Consider the following 20,225-nt stretch of genomic DNA (forward strand, 5'->3'; position numbering starts at 1 on the left):
GAACGAAATGTTGTAATGGGAATGAACATGCCTGTCGCTCATGTCTTTTTTTCCCACTCTTTCCAATGTTAAGTATTTTTGAACTTTGGAACTGTAGGAATCATATCGACCCAGTAATATAATCGGGAGAAGTGGGTTTCATTTTAGGAACATGGATGAAGGAAGGAGATTTTCAGAGGACACGGGCATGGACCAGTGTCACTGTCCCCATGTTTTCAGAAGGGGTTCTCCTCCTTCTGTACCACATCTACTCTAGCTGAATCCCAGGAGCTACAACAAATCAAAAAGAAAATATCAGAAGCAGTCTAGTCCAAGGAGACGCATCTCAAATGGCAGGAGGCGATGTCTACTTAGCTTCTTTTCCTAATCAGTCTCGCTGTTCTAGGAGCTTCTGTGTTCGTTTCCTTTAAAAGGCAGGAGCAGAGGTAGTGAGTGAGAAATGGCCAAGGGTTATATAACAGGACCAGTTCATGTCTGATACGGAGAAAATCGTTAGGGAAAGTAAGGGCCTGACACCTCAGGCAGGAGGACTTCCTTTCGAAAGCAGCTTTTCGACATTCGCCACTTGGCAAAGACTTAGCAGAAACCAACTCTCTTCCCTCTCTGTTTAGCTTGCTAAACATCCCATCACAATTAAAGCTGTGAAATTTTGCTGAGATAAAAAGAAGTTAATTCTACCCAAGCGGTTTAAAAAAACCCCACTTTTTATTGAAACTCAGCATGATAACAGACCTCTCTCTTCTCCTCCCAGAAATTTAATATTCCTATTTAAATGAGCTTTTCCCTTCCCTTTGGGTTATTTTTCTTTCTCCTAGAAAACAGAGTTGCATTTTTTTCTTATCACGTTGGGTAGCTACTGGGGATGGAACTATGCATACGTGAAGCTATCATGCCTGCTGTTACCCCCCAACATGTGAGAAAAGTGAGGTGACTGGGTGTTGAACCTCCAGCAGACTGGTCTTCAGCTCTGGGAGTCACAGTCATGGCACAGATGTTAAGAGTATCAGTAAACTGCATAAAAGTAATGTTTCCACCGTTTAAAAAATCTATACTTCATTGTTCTTCATCTGCTCCGTGTTTCAGCGTTTCATCACTTTAAAGACAGCAAAACCACTCTGAAGATGGAAATTACAGACAGCAAGGGTTTTGCCTGGAAAGGGTTGTTATTGTATCAAATTTGTCCCATAACAAATTATAGCATCTCTTCCTAACAGTTCATTTACGGTTGGCTTTTTTCTTCCTTAAATACCAAAAAATGATATAAAAGCAGAAAATCAGGCCAATGATTATAGTTCAAAAATGACTTGTATAAACCATGAAAGGGGAAAACAGGGTGGGGAGAGATTGGAGGAAAGTGGGAAAATCAAGGTACCATATAAAGATTAATGATTTTTAAAATAACATGTTCTTTTAAACTTTAACAGTGACATCGTTTTGAATTCACATCTCTTAGATCATACATCTTGGTGGAAGATGTAAGCCAGAGTCCTGAAAATAATGTAATTAATTCAAAAAAAGAAAACAAACTGCAGTGGTACAAGTGTAATGAGACTGCATAATATGTAATCTTCTGTTTAAATGTCAATATTTTTGAATTAAACAAGAAATTTAAGTGTCTGAGGGCTCCTCTGATTAAGCATGGATGTCCAGATTTAAAAACAAGTGCATCAGATCTGATTTCTGATAATAGCAGTATTAACAAAGGATCAAGGATTTCTGAAGAATAAATATGCCCCATTCTCTACAGCAAATTCTTTTCACTCTGAGAGCCTGTTATTTTCTTGGTTCGGGTTCATACCCAGTTCTGCTGTATTTTCTCGTGCTCTCCTTCCGTAGGGACCCAGGAGAACACAGACCTCCCACTCGGGCGGGGGGCCCTGGGTGAAGGAACTGGGGTGGCAATGTTTCCAACAGAGCTGAAAGAATTGAGGTTACAAAATCATCTAAGGTGAGACCAATTTAGGTACAAATCACTCAATTACAGGAAATAAAAATCTTTAAGAATGAAACACATATATATGGAAGATAATAAATACAGGTCAAGACTTCCTTTTTCTTAACAGTACTTTCATTTCATCTCCAGACTGATATGAAGCTGGAAACCAGGCTGATCCCCGATAATGGAGCTCCCCAAGGTAAGGGAAAGGGTAGGGGGAGGGGACAAAAACATGATCACGTGTGTGACTGCATGTTGTTCAAGATTGGATTCCTAGACATTTCAAATCCTGCTAATTCTCTCTTATTGTGGCCGATTTTCACCTGAGCTTGCCTTCACGTAGGGGGGTGTGAGTGTCTTAAAAATGCATTGCACTGAAAGGAAAACACAGTGATTATATAAGATATGTTAGGAATATTGAAGTCAAAAGAAAGTTCGAAAAAGACAATAGGCTTTGCAATGCTGATATCAAAACTCAGAAAAGTACAGTAAACACTTAATGACAATGCCATGCACACTCTTTACCCCCCGCTTCCACCCACCCTTTGGCTCCCTAGAGAAAGGTTGCCCACAAAACAAGACCCGTAAAGATCACTAAGCTCCCGGCATGCTTCGGGAGATGCAGCATTGCAAAAAACAAACAAATGAACAAAAAAAAAAATTAAAACCCCCCCAAGAGTGGAGGCAAAAAAGAAGCTCAAACGATCAATAAAGAACTTTTTGGCACATTAAATAAAACTGAAAACAATTTTTTTTTCAAAAGATGAAAAACGTTAACTTCAGGTAACACTACAAAGCCACCTCCAGAAAAGATCACCCATACACAAAGATACAGTTTACATAATACAGCAGAACATGCACTCCCAAAGGATTCTATCAGACAATACAGAATAAGTAACAGCATATCACTCTTGGAGTGTTTTTGTGCAAAATTCTGAAAGGCCATGACCCGAATCACAGACTCAAAGTACAGAGCCATTGTCTACATTTGTGGACCCACGCCAGCCTATTTCTCTTCCCCGAAAGCCACTAACTCTCATTAGGAGATCACATTTGAGCCTTTGAGTTTCTTGGTTATTGTTCATTTTTTAGTAAGGGTGAAAATCTAATTTCTCGGGGGACTCTCATACATGAACATTTGCACTGGTTCAATGAGGTGGGAGAAGTCTTAACTTTCTCCAACATTCTTGATGCAAAAACAATTTGTTTGTCTCGATTAAAGATAACTTGACCCCGCATTAAAAAGAAAATAAAAAAGAAATGAAAGAACCCTGTGATTTTGCACAGGGCCAGCTGCAATTTGGAATGGGGTCTGTTAATGTTCTACCCATCCCACCCCTGGGGCTGGGGAACGTACTTGATTCTTGGGGTATAGAAGGATGCTCGGTTTAAATTGCATCATGAACTTTACACAGCAGGACCTGGGCCACTGCAATAAAAGGCTCAAAAAGGAACGCAGAGCAAGTGGAAGGTTTTACACTAAGTGCATTTCCAGTCATCAGGGGAAAAATTCAGAGAGAGAGGGAGAGAGAGAGAGGGAGGAGGAGAGAGATTAAGGAAGAAGGAATATGAATGAATGGAGAGAGAGAGATGGTGAAAGTTTACATCTGTGATTGTCATGTGAACAATCCACACAGGAGAGAATTGCTTTCCATTCCCCACCATTTGCACAAAGAAAACAAAGAAAGGGCAGATGATACAGTACCTCCATGGTCTGAGACTGATGCATGGCTTTGATTGCATTCTGTGCCATTGCCCTTGTAGAAAATGTGACAAACGCACAGCCTGTGGGAAACAAGGGGACAGGGAGCAGGAAAGACAAAAAACAACAAGACAAAAGGTTTGGACGCTTGTTAAACCAACACAGTCTACGAGAACTGCCACAGGACGACACTGTTCTCAGTAGTACATGAAATCAACAACTTCTCTCTTTGGTTTTTATCTCGTGTTGCTTTTTACTTACAGTGCTGACCTGCTAATCTGACCACAGCAGAAAGATTTACTGATGGATTAGTTTATTTATTTTTAAAATGGAGTCCAGGGGAAGGAGGCTGGGTACTTTCTTTTTTTAAGCCACGGGTGGGGGGGGGGAGGGGGTTTGAAATGCGCAAGACCTAGTTTGCATTTTCTAAAATAAAAAGTTGCGATTTTACATTTTCTCCTTGTCTGTCTTGACTTAGGGCATCTACCCATTCCAGCTCTGTATTTCAAACATGAGCCTTGCTTTCTAAGCAGCAAACAGTAAAATCCTCACACCCAGGGCAAATTAGCAACTAGATTCCAACAGCTCGAAATGTCAGCAAATAAATATACCTCATCTCTTCTGGGTAGTTAAAAAATAGATGTATGTATAAATATACACTCATGCTATTCAAATGCAAACACATATACCCAAATCCTGTACAAACTACTTAGTAACTGTTAATGATGAACGAAAACGAATGCTCTGTTACTCTGGGAATATTCAACTGTGTGTATGAAGTAAAATTTAAACACTTGCATTGGATTTCTTATTTGTATCAAACCTTGGAGACTTTAAGTTGTGACTTGTGGATTCTTATCAGAGATTCCACCTCAAGTGTAACATACAGAAGACAATGTATATTTCTGTGAATGTCTCCCCTGAGACCCACAGAACTCTCCATGGCTATTTTTCTCCCCAGCTGTAAAATAACTAGAAGCTACAGTGCTTGTTCCTGCTTCTTGTAGCAGTGCTGGCTACCATGCAGGTCACTGCTCCAGCTACATGGCTCACTGCCCTTTCCACTAATAAAAGCACTGCCTTCTGAAATTTACATTTTATTCATCATGCACCCTTGGGCTTCTCAGAGAAAAAGACTGTGAAATTAATGCAGATTCAGGCTGATTTTATAATAATACCACCGCACACTAAAAGCTTAGCTAAAGCAACGCTGACTATTTCACTTATGATCTCTAATGACTTTAAAAGTGCATTGATTTTCAGCTTCTTTAGCCTTGCACAGTTTGAACTTAGGTATCAGAGAATAATTTAGTGTTCTACTCAATTGCCTGAAAACATTATTATTATTACTACTTAAAAGATTTCCCAATGAAGCAGATCTAAACACCGAGGGGCCGAAGCTTGTCATCCCAGAGCGAGTGCACAGAAGTGGAATTCTGGCACCAGTCACGTGAGATGGTTGCCTCTGTGGCCGGGAAGCCAAACAGAACATTCTACATCCAAACAACCAGCGGGTGGCTTGGTGTATGGGAGTCACTGTGGGAGCCATTAAACACATTTTCTTTGTTTGCTCTGCATGGGTACCTGGTGAGATTATCAAGTCAATACTGTATTAGCACCTTTCAATCAAACAGCAGTAAGAGAAAGCAATGCCTGCCCACTACCCCCAAAGCACAACAACCACCAGTCATGAAAATAAGTCAATGCATTTTTTTTTTTGGCATCACGCTGTAATTTTTAATACACAAAAACTCTCTGTACATGGGAGGTTCCTCTCATTCATCTCCGTTAAGCTGTCCTCACTGAAGCCCGACGTCTAGCTCACGAAGAATGCCAAGCTATCTCCTATGGTTTTTCTGACGTTACAGCAGCTGGTGAAGCTGACTGTTTCAACATGCTGCCTGTACCTACAGTGGCTGTGGCTTCTGTCATCAACAGAAGCAGCTGGGCAGCCTTCTCTAAGGCATCTAGATGATGTGTGTGAGATCTACAACAGGACCTCTGCTGGCTCCATACTGAAATAGACTCAGCTCTAAAATGACAGAGTCCCCAGTTTACCATCTGTTTCAAAGTAGTATCTCTTGAAGATTGTGATGATCAGTGGTACTATTAACAGAGGAAATAACGCTAAGAGATTTTTTTTTTATTTTAAAAATTAAAAAAAAAAATTGGTGCTGCGTGGCTTGCGGGATCTTGGTTCCCAGACCAGGGATCAATCCTCTGCCCCTGGCAGTGAAAGTGCAGACTCCTAACCACTGGACCGCCGGGGAAGTCCCTTCATTTCCTGTCTGGAGGCTACAGTAGAGGCACAAGCAAATCATCTAATGGAGGCATATTTGAGGCCATAGGAAGCCCAGACTAACTCTGCCTTTTTTTTTTTTTTTTTTGCGGTACACAGGCCCCTCACCACCGCGGCCCCTCCTGCCGCGGAGCACAGGCTCCGGACGCGCAGGCCCAGCGGCCACAGCCTCAGCCGCTCCGCGGCATGTGGGATCCTCCTGGACCAGGGCACAAACCCGCGTCCCCTGCATCGGCAGGCGGACCCTCAACCACTGCGCCACCAGGGAAGCCCCACTAACTCTGCTTTTAGGAGTCAAGAAGCCTGTTTCATTCACTTTGCTTGCTCTTATTATCTGGGAGCATGTGCCAAACCAACACAGCTTCTAAACGGAGGTTAAGAATGCATAAAAAAAAATGTAAAATGTCAACAAAAATCAATAAGGCAGAGTTTATGCATCTACCACGATTTCAGAGCAGGCAGAGCTTTTGTAAGTAACTTCGGGAGAAAGATCAAGCAATTAACAGGTCTCCAAAGCAAAGTCTTAGCAAGAGAACAATGAAATGATCTCTCTATAAACTCGAACCATTGCCCCTTCCCCTCTGTGAAACCTGCAATTAAAAGGTTGACTGATGCTTCTAATTATACAATCCTCATCCCATCCAAAAAATGATCTGGCAAATCTGATGACTCCTTTAACTTTCTTATTCTACCGGCAGTGGTGCAGTAAGAGAGAACTGGCCTCCTAGGGGCTCTGTCAAGTTCCCTACTGGGCGCTGTGTTCAATTACTTAAGGGAGAAAATGACTGTCATTTATTAAATGGGAGCACGTGCTGAAAGATTCACTCTCTCTGCCGCTCTGGATGAAGCTAAGCAACTTCAGAACCGAATGTTCCATGGGTTGGTAGCCAGTTAACCTTCGTAACATCTCTCAAACAGGAGGTCCTCGCTAGATTTTCATTTTCTTTTCAGCACCACTGAAAACACTGGCTTTGGGGTGGGCCCTCAAATCTGCACTTTTCACTAACGTAGGGTCACACAAGCTCCTACAGTCAAAATGGGCTGCTGGCTTCTTCTACAAACCAGCCAGATGACTTCCCGCTGGACAGAAATGACTTAGGTCAGTTGTCCTCTTCTGTAAGATGAGCTTCTGGGTACAGCAGAGTCTACTGGGTCTTGACGGACAACTGCTCCGACCTTATAGGGTCAGCCCTCAACTGTTCTAGACTGTTGCGCGTGCTGGTGACTGACCAAAATGCTGGAGAACTTAGATTGGGAGGAAAAAAATACAGGTACCAAGACAATAAAGCTATTTTTTGGGGGTGGGGTAAGATAGCCCATATATTACTGTCTCAAAGCTTCCAAATACATAATAGCAAAAAAAAAAAAAAAAAAAAAAAAGGCAAAAATTCCCTCCGTAAATGTGTCCAACCTGTAATTTAGCCTGCCACTATTTATTGTCTCCACTTTCAGAGTGTCAGAGGTTGCTCAGAGAAATGAAAGGAGCTGAACTCCTCCTATTTCAGTGAGGTTGTCTTCTTGCTGCTAAAATAGATAAATGATTGACTGGGGAAAGGTTTCTCAAAGTCATTTCCTCCTACAGACGGGATCTAAGGAAAGCACAGAGCAGATTTTGGAACCCAGCTATTACACTTGTCATTTCAGTTGAAAGGATATCTTAAACTCAGGTGTTCTACCTTTTCTCTAGGCTACATGAGAATTTTGAGAGAACTAGATGAATTCTTGCTCTGCATCAAAAAGAAGGGGAGAGAGAAAGAGAGAGAGAGAGAAAGTAATGAAAAAAGTAGAGGCACTTTTAAAAGCACATACACTGATGCCAGGGTCTCTTGCTTTTCTGCTGCTTCTTTGAAAGAGGAGCAACAGCTGCTATATTTTAACTGAAGGAAGCATAATTTAAAATAACTTGTGTGGCTGAGAAGATTTCAGCCTATGGAAACTTGTTTATAAATTCCTCTTCAGCTGTAGAAAGATCTTAATGCAGCCAATTTTTCCTCTCAGTATCTTCTGAGCAATGGCAGGGTTTAAACATATGCTATGAGTATAACATTGGAGCATCAAAAATAATACTCTAATGTGCGATCCCCAACGCTGGGTTAGTTTATTTAAAATTGGCATGGAGAGATCTTTCATTCACGGCACCTGAGGCTGAGTGCGGACTAGGACTTAATAGTTGGCAAAAATCTCATCCCTGAGATGAGGCTGGAAGATTGTACCCAGAGCAGCGTGACAAGATGCATTTAATAACCCAGGGGGCATCTGATAAAGGTTTCCACATATCTGAACATTTGGGTACCACGTGGGCAAGACTAAAATGTCACGATCAGAACTGAGTCCTCTCCATGTACGTTTTAAAAGTCAAAAGCCCTCTCCCAATATCCTGATCAGATATAACGAAAATAAATGAGGATTTAATGGCTAAATCCAGTCTGTGGTCGCTAACATCCCTGAAGATACCGCCAATTCATTTGTCAAAGGTTTTGGCAGGAGAATGCTGGAACACCATAAACACAGCTGGAATATTCTTAAACCAGCAGAAGGTTACCTTAAATGGCAGTGAAGATCTGACTGCAGTTTATGGGAAAGAAAAATGAAATCAACCCCTTCACTGTCTCTGAGTTACAGATATTTTGTTGCTATGGTGCAGCAAACCTGGCAGACTGTAACCAAATAGTCCAATCGGACTGTGGGACTGTGGATAAGTGAGAACATGTGTATTTTAGGAAATCAACATGCTAAGGTGACACTGTCCAGTAAATATGTTGGCTCAGAAGCCTCAAGCTTAGATTCTGAGAGCAAACATCTCACGTCACTGGCCATGTGTGGGCCTGTGCTACCCTGGCTTGCTTTCTCAATGAAGGCTCACACAGCGGGCCTGAGAGGTAGATCTGCCACTGCAGAAGGATCTGAGTATCATAAGGGGCGTGAAGGCATCTCAAACCAGGTTTTCCAAATCAGAAAAAGACGGCAGAATGGGTTACTGCCCCCAAAGGGGAAAAAATGCACGTTCAGATGTGGGCATACAGCGTAAAGCTAGGCAGAGTCCTAACGTTCGTTGAGTGGTTTCAACAGGCTTGGCAGGTGCTGTCCACGTACAGGCATGACAATTTCCCAGCGGGATGGGGCAGAGAGGTCCCATCTTAAAACATGATACAGATCTGGGTGATGGTGAATAACTACGGGACTTTTAAAAGTCTTTCCTGCCAATGTGTAGATCATGATTTTTTTTTTTTTTTTAAAGACAGTGATTCTAACTGAAAGTATAGCAAGGCTAAATAGGTACAAAGATGTGGGTCCTGGCAGCCCACTACTCTGATCTGGGGCAGGGGTACTGAATCAACAGCCTGGAGGAACCTCAGGTTAACACCTGCCAGGTAGGAATGTCAACTACTGATGTGGCGGAGAATGAACGACACGTGACGCCTGTTGGGGACCCAGGGCTACTAACTGCCTCCTCTGTCTTCCTTCTTGTAGCTGAACTGGGCAAAAGCAAAAACAAGAAACGTGAACCACTCAAGAGCACCTCTCCCTCATTATAATCAAATGGTTCGATTTAAATCCTTTCCTACTGACTAATTTACACCCTGGTTTAGTATTACAAAGTACTTTTCAGAGCAGTCAAGCTTTCATTTCACTTCATTTTTACTTATTTTGTAAACAGCTGAGCCAGCAACAGGCATGGAGACCAGAAATGCTGAGCGCCCCTGATCTGCAGCGCCGCACTTATTAATATTTGATTGAAAACGCCAATTCTTTAATGAAAGCAAAAGAGTAGCATGAAAGAGAACTGTTCTTTCAACAAATCACTGATTTAGGAGCAGTCCCCAGTACCCAGGAGTCCCTGGGTCCTGCTAATTGAAAAATGCAACACTGTCTGTCCTTATATCTCAGAACAAATGAGAATAAATGAGTATTTTCTTTTTTTGCCACAGGGAATTCTCATCCGTCTGCCAGAAAATCAGAAATTATTTTTCTGTTAAAAAAAAAAAAGCCGGGGTGCAGGGAGGAGGATTCTACTCTTTACGTTGAACCAGCAGTTCAGAAATAGGCTGCTTCTGGTGTCAAGGGCTGGTTCATCAACCAAATGGCAGATGGAATTGGTCAGGTTCTCCCATCAAGTACAGTGTCTTGACACCATTTCCTGTGAAAGTTTTGACCATTTAAAAAAAATCTCATCTGCAAAAATAGCTAACATATGCTCAAGGATCTCTAGGCACCAATGCTCTTCATCACTGTCCCCACTGGACAGATGGAGAAATTGAGGCAGAGAGTCAGTTTGTAAATCAGCAGAGGGAAAACAGGAGTCCAGCATTCCTACTTCACAGTCAAGGTCTCTATGAAACACTATGGATGGCCTGGCTCTACAAAAAACCTACCATGGCAGTAGCTAATCACGCCCTATCAGACAAGCAGGGCAGATATCTAGACTGCTGCCATTTTCGAGTGTGGAAACTGAGGACAGAGACAGGAAAATGAATGGACCACGCCCACGATTCATGTCAGGAGAAGTTCTGGGATGGGCCCCAGGGTCACTGACCTCTAAGGCACTATACATTTCCCTATGCCTATCGCTTCTTTCTCCATGCCATACACCTTGGCAAATGCAAAAGTGCAATGATAACACGCAAGTTGTGACTGAGAATAGTCACAGGGAGACAACAGTGGTTCTTATTACTAAACTGGCAGCAGAAGAGGGATCGCAAACATATTCTTTTGTCTTTCTTGCCTACTTAATTCTTCCTCAGCCCCACTGCCTTTTCCCGTGGTATTCACTCTCCTGGTCTGTCTGCCTATCTACCTCTCCTGGATCAGATGTGATGATAAGCTCTCCTGGTGCGTATCTCCAGGATGGCACAGAGGGACCCAGGATCGAAATCCTGGTATCCTTCTGCCTGCGAGGCTGGATGGGAACCAGAGGCGATGCGGGTGCCCAGGACAAGGAACTATTTTGGGTGACACTGGTAAAGGCACACGTGGTAAGTGACAGATTAGCTTGAGGCACTGGGCCTGCTGTTTAGGGGCCCCACTCAACATCATGTCTTGCTCAGCTTTTAGACTCCCATCTTTCAGCGAGTGTTAAGTGTCATTTCCAGGCCTCCTCCTCCTTTTTTTTTTTTTAAAACCACCTTCAGAAGAAAATACAGGGATCACAGGCTTGGAGTCATTCCTCCCCCTCCTAGTTTTCCCCGAGATCACCTCTGTTTCAGGGCTTTGGAGGTGGAGGTAGGTGGAAAACTTTTGTTCCCTGTGCCTTCGATTCTAGCAGTTGGCATCACGAAGCTTTATGTCTAAAAGTCAAAAGAACAAATGTTCTTCCTCCCAGGGCGCTGAGTTTACGTAAGACCAGGGAGATGAATGAAAACTAGTCCCTGGATATTTGAGGCTTAACCTTTTCTTTCAACATGGGGCGCGGGCAGTGCAGTCCCAGAACCAGAGATGGGGAATGTAGAGACATTTCTAATTAGCCCTGTGGAAGTTGCCCTGGAAACCCCATTAATTGAATGAAATCCTCTCTGCGTTGCAAAAAGACGGATTTCTTACGAGAACGGAGAAATGTGTTTTCCGTGTGCGTCTTCCCCTGGGCCTCCTGGGCTGACTCAGGAAACTAGTCAGATGGCTGGGAACACGGTGACAAGCCTTAGAAGCGGTTTAAGGAGGGAGGCGTGCGGGTCCGTCAAAGGGGGAGGTAAACGTGGACAGAAGAGAGTCATCTCCAGCTACCTGTGTGGCTGCTCGCGGAAACACTGGTTTTCGTCCGCACTCGGAGCCCCAGCCTTTGCCTCTATCACGGTGACAGAGAAGAACCTACAATCTTCTCCTGGACGCAGTCACTTCTCTGTCACTTAATGGGTCCCTGTGTTTAGGACTCCAGGAGCTCTGCTCTTTGCCATAAAACCCTAACGCCCTGAGACAGGCCTGGTTACCCTGAGTCTGTATCTGCACTATGCGGGGACAGGGGCCTTTTTTTCTTGGTTTATTTCTCAGTCAAGAGGCCCACACGCTCAGCATTCTCCCAGGCACAGGCAGAAAGCCAGAAGGCTAAGATGCGAGCAGCAAACATTCTCTCTCGCTCTCCGCATCTCTCCCTCATACCTCCCAAAGCTCCTTCAATCTGAGATTGAAGAGGGATGTGTAACGGCAGGGCAGCCTGTGGGCCTCCCGTCTGACAGTGATAACCTGGGCTAATATGCTGCCACTAGGACCTTCTCGACTTGAGAAATAAAAGGTGATCATTCCAGCTATGGTGAAAAGTTTGGGGTGGATAACTTCGTCCCGCAGGACGTATCTCAGGGTGACCTCTTGCTGCGTGTGGGAGCTATGTCTACCTTGACTGGGACACAGAGCTCCAATTAGCACTCAAGGGCAGAGACTCTGCAGAGAGCACACTCACCTCGACTCAGCCCGTCAGGTCCCCGGAGGATCCGGCATTCTTCTATCTGGCCAAATGGAGAGAACATCACCCGGATATCGTTCTCATTACATTTCTTCGAAACCATTCCTATGAACAATTTTCTGTCTTCCACGGCTAGGAGAGAGAAATAATGAATGAGCCAAGGCCACTTCACCTTCTTCCTCGTCATCAACGCGTCATCACCACCTCCGACTGGGTCCCGAGGCTAACTCTTCAGACACCCAGGCCACCTTCCTCCCCCACACGTGCCGTCTCTGCTCTCCCCACCCTTGCTCGGCATCTCGGCTCCTATTCCAACACTGGGAGCTCGTTTATTAATAAAACATCTTCAAAGGACACGAAACACTGTTTTTAAGTCCTTTCCCCCCATTTGGAAGCAGTAATATGTTTACTAAAATGTTAAAGTTCTAAGTAACTGCTAAATGCTGCTGTCCCATAGAGATATTCTGGGATACAGACTTTAATGTTTTTTTTTTTTTTTTTTTTTGGGTAGATGTTCTTTTAACTTGAGTGACAGCGAAAGAGAAAGATCGGGAGAGGAAAAATAACAGAAGCAGATATAGTGGAAAATTGATAAACAAAACTTTTAACAAAGGATTCAGTGGAAGAAAACATTCTCCTTCCCTGATTTCAAATAGCTTTGTCCCCACTGGTCCAGATGAGAACAGGAGACAGGAGAGATGTGAATTTCTCCAGAGAGCTGGTTAAGGGGCCTTCTGTCCATAGCACTGGCTACGCAGCCCTACCCAGGTCAGCACATGTGGTCTGCACCTTACAACTGAAGCTGAAGGCAACTGTGGCCAAGTGAGTGGGGCTGCGGTTATTTGAGAATCACGTCAGGGTGGCCCCAATCTCGGGGTGAAACCTGTCACCAAAAAAAGAACAAGGAAGGAATAATGCTATTCTGCCCACTTGGAGGTAGGATTCTTGATGAACAGAAATGCCTTTTGGGCGTCAGGGCAACAACGTGCAAATTCTAACCTTGGAAGCTGTCAGTGGGTAGAGACTAGGGAAGGTTTACCTCTGATGACCGGGGAGATTTGTTTCCCTAAACTGACGTGCTTGTGCTCAGGATAACTGGCCTACACTCAGCCTCAAAGGCACGATTATTATGGATTTCAAGACAGTGTTTGGAGCTGTTTGTAGGAGACAGAGCAAAAGATCGTCCTAGAAGCCCTCAGGGAGAAGTCTTGCTTATTTCCCATGTTTCCTTTCAATCCATTTCTTAGAATTAAAATCAAAAAAAAAGAAAGAAAGAAAGATAGCTGGCTACACCAGCACTTCAGAAAGTCCTAGCTTACGGGATCATTTTATATCTGTATTATAATCTTGTCATTGCTATTTAATTGGCTTTTATTTCTGTTTTTCTTACTCTTTTTTCTGGACAGTAAGTGTCTCATTATCATTTAACTGGCAAGAGTGTATTCTACACTTGCCAGGGCCAGTTGCTTCGGGTACGTAAGTCAGAATCCCTGGTCTGTGTCTTCCAGGAGCCGGGACGGAAGATCTATAATGGAACAGAGACTCACTTACTCTGAAGCAGCTCCGTCCAGTAGAACTCGGGGAGAAGGGGAAAGTTTGGTCTGTGACGTCCACCCCAGTAGTGAAAACCATGTGTGGCCACTGGGCACTTGAAAGGTGGCTAGTGTGATCGAGAAAGTGAATTTTTCATGGGATGTAATTTTAACTCATTTAAAATTTAAAAGCTGCACGTGACTACTATATTGGACAAGGGTGGCGCTGAGGGGCTAAGAGCGCCTAGTTGTAGGCTCCCAGGCCGGAAGTAACAGACGTGGAAGACGTTTTGTCTGACTCTAAAGATACGCCAAGGCCCAGCGGGGGAAGGATCTGGCCAAGGATCATTCTACAAGGAGGTGGCCCAACCTGCACCAGGATCTGGTACCTTCTTCAGCCCAGGGTTCTGCTCACTCTTCTGTGTTTCTCACAAGTCCAGAGGAGGCAGATGAGGCTGGGAGGGTAGGGCAGTGCTGTGACTGGGAGACCCTGGTCCTCGTTCCAGTGCTGCCATGAAGGTGATGGGTGACCTCTGTGGACCTGAGTCTTGTCATCCATAGAATGAAGTTTTCAACTTGATTCTTTTCCCTCTTCTCTTTCCTTTCTCTCTCTCTCAAGTGGTGGAGAGAAGGCAGCCTGGTTACACGCTTTGGCTGAATGAAGCCCTTGAACATGGACTTCAGCATCGCTTTCTACCCAGCCTCTCTCTCCACACTGGTGGCGGCTCCCAAGACAACGCAGAGAAACGAGGGCTCCAAAGAACACAGCTTGAAAACCACAATTACACAATCCTTGTGAACTACGAATCGGGTACCAGAGTTTGAGAAAGGCTTGATGTTAGATGTGGAATTGAAACCAGGCTTTAAGAAGCACGGGCAGGGTCTGGATGGACTGGCAGTGTGCTGGGCGCATCACGTACTAACCGAACAAGGCGCAGAGTCAGGAATGAATAAGGACTGTCTTTGTGGTGGACGGAGGAAGGCAGCCTGACTGAAGCACAATATGGACCATTTTCTATTTCATCTGCAGAGAGGGGCTGGATGCAGAAGGAAGGTCACAGGTGGTCCAGGGCCACCGCCTGTGTTGAGCTTCCTCAGAGAGAAAGGGGGTGTCACTGGCTCTGATTCCTCAGCAGAGGCTGCTGAGTACTCCACTTGCTTTATGTAGATGAAGAGTTTTAAATTTAAGAAGTCCTTCTTTCTCCTGTCAGAGTAAGTGGACTACCAATGATCTACTAGGAACTGGTGAAAGCATAGTAAGTTGAGGGCTGTGTTGGCACTGGGGTCTAAGAATTAGAAGCATCAGATGCCCCAGAAGAGGTGCTTTCTTTCCAACGGGAGCCTTTGACCTCCAGTGCGATGCCAGACTCCTCAGCATGCGAGGACTCCAGTGGCCCTGAGGGCACGTGGCATTCCCCTGAAGCAGAAGGGGAACGGATGGGACTGGCGGAAATGGGGCTGGGGAGGGAGGGAAAACTTGCAGCTGTAGTTCTTGCCCCCCGCCCTGATCCCTTCCTGCCCTCATCTCTGGGACTCCTACCCCGAGGAAGCTATGGCTGATACCTCGACGAGTAGAAAAAAATTTCTGTTGTATTTCTTCTTATCCTGAAGAATCAGGTTTTCAAACAAAAGCAAAGGATAAAGTCCCAGTTGGTCCTTGGTTTCCCTGATAAACCTATAATGACGGTATTTAGCGAAGACCATTTTCAGGGTCTGAGCTTCAGGGTGCGGGATGCTATAGTCAGCTAAACGCGCAGCTCCCGAGAAGCTCAAGTATGACTTTTTTCCTAAGATGGATTTACAAAAAATGGAAACCATTTACGAAGAAATCCTGACTTCCTAGGCACGATGAAGCGGTAAACTCAGGCAGGGAAATGAAAGATAACTGTCACTTTTTTCAGTAACAAGTATTAGCTAAAAAGAAAAGGAAATCTGCACCCTCCATATGCTATTGAAAGCGCTAACTTCCTTTCCTGTGTGTGTGTGTCGGCACGTGTGTGCATGTATAAAGGAACCTGGATGTTGGCAACCTTCTGCAAGCCGAAGTAGCTCTGTGGTTTTCACAGTTGGGCCTTGTTTGCTTTAATGGCAAAATGGGAATAGCTACAAAGATCTAGCTTTCCTCTCAGTGAGTTTTCCCGCTCTTCCAGTGAAAATTTTTATTCCTAGGATCCCCATTTTAAGATCGCTAAACAGCTTTGTCAACATTTTAAACAAACTTAATTATCTTGAAATCACTGAACTTTTTCATCAATGTTTGATGAATTTCCTGGTGGGCTTTTCCTAAGTATTCATGGGCAGTTAAGTATCTCGCCAGTTTTTTCAATCCACAAGAATGCCAACTGCTTAGATAAACCTACCATGTTCACAGTATTCTGCTAAATGCTTTAGGGGAACTAAAAAAAAAAAAAAAAAAGAAAAGAAAAGATAAGGTGTTTGCCCCCTAAAGAAAAAGTATGTTTTCCTTTAGGAAAACCAATGAATGAATGAGGGGAAATACTTCATCTGCCACGTGCTGCACAGGTGGGGTTGCTGCCGTCAATAACAGTAGCAGAACTGAAAGTGGATTCATACCAGTGACCACTGCCAGCTCCCCTTCCGTGGTATAAATGAGAAGCGGTTAATATTAAATACAAGTGGGGACTTTTTTAGGTTCAGGGACTAGAAACTTCATTTTTTAAAACCCCCCCAATTGTAAGTCTGTGCTAACACACCGGTGTACAATCTGTCAAAGTCACACCTGGAGTCGGGGCGGCCTGAATTAATTAACAACTTTTCAATGTGTTAGTGCTAACATATGGCATTTAATTAGGGCCTCCGAATCCATGGGTCTCTCTACTTTGAATTTCAAAATGGTTTCTTCATCTTCTAGTACATCAGCAAGTGACTGCACAGGAACACCCTGGATTCCTATCTCCACAGGCCTCGCCCTCCCCAGGGTGACAACATCGGGTCATCCTGACTCTTGTGAGCTCGGAACTTGAAGCACAGCCACGGGGGGTTTCAGAGGCCTCGAGGAAAGAGATTGGCGGTGTGTGTGGGGGCGTTTAAATGGCATTTCTGGATTCGAGGCTCTAAGGACCCTGACAAGCTGTGAGGTTGGAGGTTAAAGCTCTGATACTCTGCTTACAGAGTCAAAAATAATCCTTCATGTCAGAAGTGCGACCTCACAGTGAACACTGGCTCCAGCTCCCGAGACTCCAAAAACAGAACCAAAGGCAACCGCCACGACTTCCTTGTCACCCACTGCTGGACCGACTTCAGATCCAGCAACTGCGTTTCACTTTCGATCTCGCACGGCTGGTTGCCTTTTCTGCATAGTGATGGAAGGTTAAAAGCAGGAAAACAGGCCCTCCAATGGGAGAGAGAATGATAAAGAGTGACTACGTGTGTGTGAGTGTGGCTGGTCCCTGAAGTAATCCAGGCCTCCTCCAATGCCCTTCCTGTACCATCCACTCAACTAGGTGTAAGGGAAAAATCACCAAAAAAGGTGGGTGCTGTTGAAATCTGGGTATATACTCAGTGTGTTCTTCTCAAAGTCCCTGACGTCGTATTGCCAATCCAGAGGAGGATCCGTTGTTTGGATACCTGGCGCAGTAGAAGCATAAGAAATGGAAGATGCTAGGAGTTTACATAAATGTGCTGGAGACTGCAGCTGAAATCAGAGCCATTGGAAGGGCAGGTTCTAGGAAGCTGTGGAGATTCCAGAAGCCCGTTCGGTTAAGAGAGTAAAGTGCAGGGCAGATACAGCAGACTAACATTTCTGGGCTTTGTCAGAATCCCTGCATGGACAAAAGCTTAAAAGAGTGATTGCTTTTCCGGAATTCGTTTGTCCATCACTAATGAATCTGTGATGAGCCTTGCTCAGCAAATACGAAGTTCGGGAAATCTGAACACAATGATAATGAAGAGAGTAACTGTTTCACTGTGATGAGCCCTTTGTGTCATCCATAAATGTCAGCAAACTCAAAAAAAAGTGCAATTAGAGCTCGTTATACTTCTTTCACAACCACAGGAGCTATTTCGAGCATCTGAGCCAAAGAAATCTTGGTGCTCTCTGAGCTGCAGAAACTATGCTTACCTGTTAAAAATGTCATGTGAAATCAGAAAAGGCTTGCAGCTTTTATCCCTGGCTTTGGGAAATGATACCTTTCTCCTGATTCTTCCAAGGACAACCCTGAAGTCTGCTCATGGCTATGCAAGGTGGGGGTCCCTCTGAGCCTCTGTGAAGAAGAGCTCTTTCAAAGCAGCTTTTGGTCCATTTACACTATTTGACTTTTTCTTTTTACTGGAAATTCAGAAAATGAAGGTAGATCTGCAAGCAAAGGGACAACTGGCCCAGCAAGAAGGTTTGGGGGTTTTCCTTCAGGTGCACAGATCTAAGCTTTGGCAGGAAGAGCCCAAGGCTGGAAGGGCTGGCCTCTGCTCTCAGGATACACCAAAACAACTACCTCAACTGGCTGGAGCTAGGCCACCGATGTAGCAGACTGCACGCACGCTACCTGCCGGGTGTTACGCCAAGCTCTGTGGGTGTTAACTGCATGATGACTCTGTAAGGCGGGCCTTACAGGAAGAGCACAGACTAGGCTTCCGGAGCCCCTCTTACAGCGGGAGAGATGGAGGCTGGGTGAGGTTAGTAGAGAACTTGCTCAAGGTCACAGCCAATAAGTGCAGGGTCCGGGTCAAGTCCGGGCTCCTCAAAATAGATTTCACCTGCTACCCTGGGGCGCTTCCTGAAAAATGGCATTTTTAGGATTTGCTCATCTTAGTAAAACAGAGCCCAATCCTGCTTGGCTTTTGAGATCGTGCAACATGGGGTGTGCCCACGGCAGTTTGATTCTGTTGCTGTGGTTTTAGATCCAAAGCAAACACTACCCTCAGTGCCCACAGGAGACAGAGGACAGCAAGGGCAGCCGACCATTCTGAGCCCTCCCGGCAGCCACCCTGTGGACAGTCAGGGTTCGCACCTGCACAGGAGAAAATGCAGAAGAAGCAGCCCTTTCTCGGTTCAACTCTTTGGGTATTTTAAGTCAGACATTTCCAACTCGGTTCTCTCTTCTGTCACGTTTTTATCACTATGGCCTAAGGTTGAGACGAACCCCCTCCAGCAGACTTTGATCCCATGGCCCGTGTCCTGACACGGTTTGGAGAATTATGGGGCCAAAGGACAGAGAGCATCTCCTGGTGGCTGGATGTGCCAGGATGACCTTCACTGATGGAATTCATCCCACAAATACTAGATCCATCCCGCCTCTCTCCCAGGAGGAAGAGAACAGATCGTAACACACACTCCTGGAACAAATCGGCACGAGGAGATGGCCTTCCGCCTGGGCAGACACACTCGGCGAAGGCCCCTAAAGGCCAGGGAACACTGACCAACATCTTACAGATGTCACAAACATCTTCTATGAGTCTTAAAAAAAAGCTCATCTATGAGAGGCAATTAGCATTAATCCCATTTTATGAATGAGGAGATTAAAGTCTGGTCTTCAAGTGATTATTAGATACTGAAACCAGTGACAACGAATGTGAGTTCCAGCAGGTAAGGGACAGTGTCTTTTGTGTCCTTTTCTTCTTTTAAAAATTCACCGCTGCAGTCCCAGCCTCTGGCAACATGCCTGGTACATAGTAAGTAATCGATGAATAACTGTCAAGTCAAGGAGTGAGGTGACTGGACCAAGATCCCACAACAAAGCAGGGGTGGATTTTAGACCCTCTGACATTCAACGCCACGCCTGCGATAAAGTACTGGAGGAAAAAGGGAGTTAGACTTGCAGAGAAGTGTGTGGCTGGTGAGGAGACGGTGGGGAAAGCACCAACATCTATTCTCCGACAGACACCACCGTACGATGTGGAATTTCTTTCGAAACTGTCTAGTGTATGGGGCCGGAAAATGGGATGCACTACAATTAGCAAAAGAAAATACCTCGTGGAGAGATGCAGAGCCCCGTCATAATTTACATTGGCAGACAATGCAGATCTCTAAGTGTACGGCTTCTGCTCCATGACTAATTAATGAGGTGCAGAGCTGCCCGGAGGAAGGCGGCCATGCTGACCATGTCAGTCTTGTGGGGCAGGAGAGGGCTGAGGTCTAGGAAGGTAGACGATTCCTTTAACATACAATGCAGCCAGTCCAAAGAACAAAACAGGGACAGAAGGTTTGCAGAGGTGGGAGCAAAAACTTCAGAGAGAAATGGGGTTAGCAACCCTTTGGTGTCTTGGAGAGGCAAGTCCCAATTATTTCACCGACCTCATCAAATGCATATTTTTGTTTTGTTTTGTTTTTGCACTGACTGTATGTTTATTTAATCAGCTGACGGAATTCTCAATGAATGTGGATGCAAATGCATGGATACAACCTAGAG

The 20,225-nt window shown here is 44.7% G+C and overlaps 1 protein-coding gene across 9 annotated transcripts in view; it reads right to left on the reverse strand.

Moving 5' to 3' along the window:
- Positions 1 to 20,225, reverse strand: part of CELF2 (CUGBP Elav-like family member 2) — an 829,377-nt gene that overhangs the window by 62,223 nt on the left and 746,929 nt on the right. For 8 of the 9 annotated variants that reach the window (XM_060293317.2, XM_060293315.2, XM_060293316.2 and 5 more), the window contains 2 exons: positions 12,326 to 12,460; positions 3,642 to 3,721 (listed from right to left, as the gene is read on the reverse strand). In XM_060293317.2, coding sequence (XP_060149300.1) covers positions 3,642 to 3,721; positions 12,326 to 12,460 — 215 coding nt within the window. Of the gene's footprint in view, positions 1 to 3,641; positions 3,722 to 12,325; positions 12,461 to 20,225 lie in introns of those variants that run through there. The other variant, XM_070044832.1, reaches the window with a different exon arrangement.

The sequence above is a fragment of the Globicephala melas genome, chromosome 2 (assembly GCF_963455315.2).
Source record: "Globicephala melas chromosome 2, mGloMel1.2, whole genome shotgun sequence".
Lineage (NCBI taxonomy): Eukaryota > Metazoa > Chordata > Mammalia > Artiodactyla > Delphinidae > Globicephala > Globicephala melas.